The sequence below is a fragment of the Chrysochloris asiatica genome, unplaced genomic scaffold, assembly GCF_000296735.1.
Source record: "Chrysochloris asiatica unplaced genomic scaffold, ChrAsi1.0 scaffold00095, whole genome shotgun sequence".
Classification (NCBI taxonomy): Eukaryota; Metazoa; Chordata; class Mammalia; order Afrosoricida; family Chrysochloridae; genus Chrysochloris; species Chrysochloris asiatica.
The window spans coordinates 7,110,548-7,115,197 of NW_006408613.1; the positions used below are offsets into that span (position 1 = coordinate 7,110,548).

General features: G+C 33.9%; 1 protein-coding gene across 1 annotated transcript in view; it reads right to left on the bottom strand.

The window, feature by feature from the left end:
- The window catches only part of CSMD1 (CUB and Sushi multiple domains 1), a 2,529,117-nt gene that overhangs the window by 45,999 nt on the left and 2,478,468 nt on the right, over positions 1-4,650 (bottom strand). Inside the window, exon 60 of the mRNA XM_006866725.1 lies at positions 3,433-3,506. Within this exon, the coding sequence (XP_006866787.1) occupies positions 3,433-3,506 (74 nt within the window). The remainder of the gene's footprint in view (positions 1-3,432; positions 3,507-4,650) is intronic.

The window sequence follows — 4,650 nt, forward strand, 5'->3', positions numbered from 1 at the left end:
TCAAGCTCACTTGAACTTAGATGCCCTATACAGGGTCGCCCTATACATCCTTAGATGCCCTATTCAAGCTCACTTGAACTTAGATGCCCTATACAGGGTCGCCCTATACATCCTTAGATGCCCTATACAGGGTTACCGCTATGGGTCATAACCGACTCAATGACACTTAATAACAACATATCTATCTATATATGTGTGTGTGTGTGTCTGTGTGTGTGTATTGTTTCCGAGGAGCTGTTGGTAGGTTTGAACCACTGACTTGAGACTCAAACTGACCTTTTGGTAAAATGCTTATCCTATAATGCCACACCAGGACTCCATATAAAAGGTTGGTAGTTTATACAAAAATTCTCATAACTGGACCAATAAATGAAATCATAATAAATGGAGAGAAGATTGAAATTGTCAAGGACTTCAGTTTGCTTGGATCTACAATCAACACTCATGGCAACAGCAGTCAAGAAATCAAACGGCATATTGTGAAGGGTTGTCCAGTCAGTTCTGACTCATAGCAATACTGTATAAAGTTTTCAATGAGCACCTAGAAGGTTTGAAGTACCAACCTTTAGGTTATCAGTCCAGTGCTTATCCAACAATGCCACACGAGGATAGCATTAGAAAAATTTGTTGCATAAGACCTCTTTTATGTGTTCAAGAGCAAAGATACCAGTTAGAGGACCAAGGTGTGCCTGACCCAAGCCATGGTATTTTCAGTAGCCTCATATGCATGAAGGAAGTACAGACAGGGTGCTTTTTAGAAGCTAGCATTAGGAGACTTCATCTCTCATCCTATGTACACATAATCAGGAGGGCCCAGTCCCTGGAGAAGGATATTACGCTTGGTAAAGTGGAGGGTCAGGGAAAAAGGAGAAGAGACTTAATTAGATGGATTGTCACAGTGGCAGCAGCCACAGTCTCATGTGTAGCACCAGTTGTGAGGATGGCACAGGACCAGACAATGTTTCATTGTGTTGTGCACAGGGTGACTTTGAGTCGAAGCTATCAAGGGTATCTGATGAATGGCTGTTCAGTTTGAACTGCTGACCTTGTGGTTAGTAGTCCAGTGCTTACCCAATAGTGCCACACTTGTTATTAAATGCCATCAAGTCAGTTCCTACTCAGCGGCACTGTGTAGGGTTTCAGAGGAACGGCTAGTGGATTTGAACGGCCAACCTTGTGATTTAAATGACCAGAGTTCATCCTACAGTGCCACATCAGGATTTCATATGTGTGTGTTTGTGTGTTTCCTAAGAGAATGAATTATGGATGCAACGACATCTTGCATGATTACTTATATTTGGATCATGAGACCAGTGCATGGGGTAAGAGGAAGGTAAAAGGAAAGCAGCTCAAAGAAGCTGCTCTAGGTCTAGAAGCCTGCTTTGCTCACGTTGCATTTCTGTTTGGGACCAAATCTAAGGCTAATGATGAAGCTACTTAAAGGTATCAAGTAGGAATCCAGAGATTTTAATATCATCTTCATATATGCTATGAGGATTTAAATTACTTAGTTCCTCTGTGTGTGTTTTCTCATAGAGGTCAACTTCTATCTCCCTAATTAGGATTTTGAGAACAAACATTTTGAGTAAAATACATGGAAGCAGATGGCAGGCTGATCATGTAAATATATATATATATATATAGTTGCAGTTTCTTAGCTCTTACATATAAAGTTGAAAAATTTATGAATAAAATTAAATTTATATAAATCTCAAATAAATAGTTAATTTGAGAGTCATAGATTGGAAATCATTCGCTGCCCTGTGAAGCATCTCGTCTCTGTTAGGGATGTCAAAGAGGATGAATGACTTCCATCAAACCTCCTTGTAAGCATGCAAATAACCTCCCTCAGGCATCTTGGTATATATGTTAACATTACTAATTAGCAGGAAGATAATAGACAGCTTGTATCATTTACTTGCTGAAAGAAACCACCATATCTTTATCAATAACATGTTTTTAGTAGGGTCTACCTGACCACTTCAGAGTGATTATTGTTAACTATAGCTAGAATTTAGGAGCTCTGGTAGCAGCACAGTGGTTACAAATCAGGCTGCTAACCTCACGGTCAGCAATTCCAAACTACCAGCTGTTCTGCAGGAGAAAGATGAGACTTTCTGCTCCCGTAAAGATTACAGCCTCGGAAACCCTGTACAGGGTCGTTATGAGGCGGAACTGACTCCCCGTCACATAACAACAACATATCTAGAATTTATAAATTTATGGGATCTGGCTGACTGGTAGATGGGGTCAAATCACTTAACCTGTGTAAATAATAAAACATAGCAATGGTGATTAATGGTAATCAAAATTTTGACTTTTCACAATGAATTAGTGAGAGCAATATTCACACATATTCCTATCTTCCATTATTCCTAGATAAGCTTTAAACTCACTGTCCTTGAGTAGATTTCATCTCATAGCAACCCCATATAGGCTTTCTGGGACAGCAAAATCTTTATGGGAGTAGATATTCTCATCTTTCTCCTGTGGGACAACTGGTAGTTTGAACTGCTGACCTTGAGATTAGTAACCCAATGCTTAAACCATAGTGCCACCAATGATTCTTTTAATTTTAGATATTTTGATATTCAATGTATATATGCCAAAAAGGATTTATCTGAAATTTAAAGCCATATATGGAACTTAATATAAAATATACTGGATTTATAAGCATTTTTTGCAAAGCATAAGAAAGTTATCAAGAAACAGCCAATGTCTGTCAGAACCAAAAATGGGAATATATTTTAGTTCATAAGAGATGGAATATGACTAGAAAAAGATGATTTTCTAAATAAATAAAAATATCTAACTTGAAATTACATATTTAACTTTGGCTTTTAAAGTCACATAATCAATGAGTTAGTAAGTCACTTAATTATAATGTTTAATATATTATATTTCAACTTTTATTACCTCATATTTTTAGATTTTCACGCAATATTAATTGAACTGTTAATGCAATTTTTATTAAAAAATCAAATAGACACTCATAAGTCATATTACATTTACTAATAATTAAAAAAATTTAATAGATTACAAAATATGCTTCTCCTGAGGGATTTAAATATACTTTCTTCTGTATTCTTTTTCTCTAGAATTTAATATTATTTGTGCATCATATCAAGTCACCAAAGGGACTATTTTATGTTTAGCTATTCTGTGACTAAACATTGCCATTTTAGTTCAGCAGACAACAAATACAGAATTCTACATTTAAAAATTAGTATAGTAATTGCTATTCTCTGAACTCAGATATACATAGTCCTTTTTAATAATTAAAAATACAAGCAAAAGTGCTCATTACATGTGTTTTATTTGGACAAATAATAGCATGAATATGATATGGAATATAAAAACATACACATATGTTTAATTATCAATTATATTCTATATTACAGAAAAGATAATAAAATACAATTTATTTAATACCTCGTATCCTCTAGAGCTGTTCTGTATTCCAAAATGTGGGGTCCCAGGATCTGGGCAGGAGTTATGAGAAGGATCTGAAAGTCATAATGTAAAAAAGAACCAGATATGGTTATTATAGGAAATTAACATTTTCTTAGAATGTCTTAAACAAATGAGAAAATTTTGCTTTGACAACATGCAAAAATTTTTAATGAAAATTTATAATTAAAGCAAATTACAATTTTCATCTTCTTTTCAGGTTTCTTTAATTTAGTCTTTATTTGTTGGACTTTACATTGCTTTGTATATTCTTTTTTCTATAAGAATCAATGGAATGACAACAACTAAGATGACTACTTAGGACCTTTAGGGGGCAGTGAGATTATGTTAATGGGAGTGAACAGCTCAAAAAAGGAGAGTGAAAATAGCTGTACATCTTAAAGAATGCAATCATTTTCACTGAATTGTATGTGTAGATTTTATTGAATTTTTGCTTATATGTGGTGTGTGTGTTCTCAACAATAACAAAATTATTTTAAAAAAATAAAAAAAATAATAAGAAGGATGGCAACTGAGGACAAAAATATACATACTCTTCATTCTTGGGATGAATATTCTCCTACTGTGATTGTATTCTTAGATTAATAATTTACTAGCTTCATTACTTATCTATTGAGATTATTTGTTTTTTTGAGCTCAATTAATTGCCATTCATTTGATTATCCATTACATTACTCCAAAAATATTGAATTATTTTTATTCATTACTTTAAAATGAAAAGTATCATATTTAATGTGTCAAAACAGACGTATATAGTTAACCAATAGGTGATTTAAAAAAAAAAAAATGTAGGACTTGAGCAATCACATCACACTCCTGTTTTATTATTAACTGCTCTGCATCTGTTAATAGAAAATAAAAATACATAATTTTCTATAATTGTCCAATTAATATATTGGAAAGAATGAAAATGTTTTTTCATCTAGAAATAACTATCAACTAGCAATAACTGGAGCAGAATGACTGTCAATATTTCTGTAATGTAAAAACTGCTACAATTAAATAGTTTATTATATAAACTTTATGAAACTACCAGCTGCTCCACGGGAGAAAGATAAGGCTTTCTACTCCCGTAAAGATTTACACCCTCGGAAACCCTGTACAGGGTCGCTATAGGTTGGAACCGACTCGACGGCACTTAACAACAACAACAACAACATATCTTTAAAGTTCTCAGAA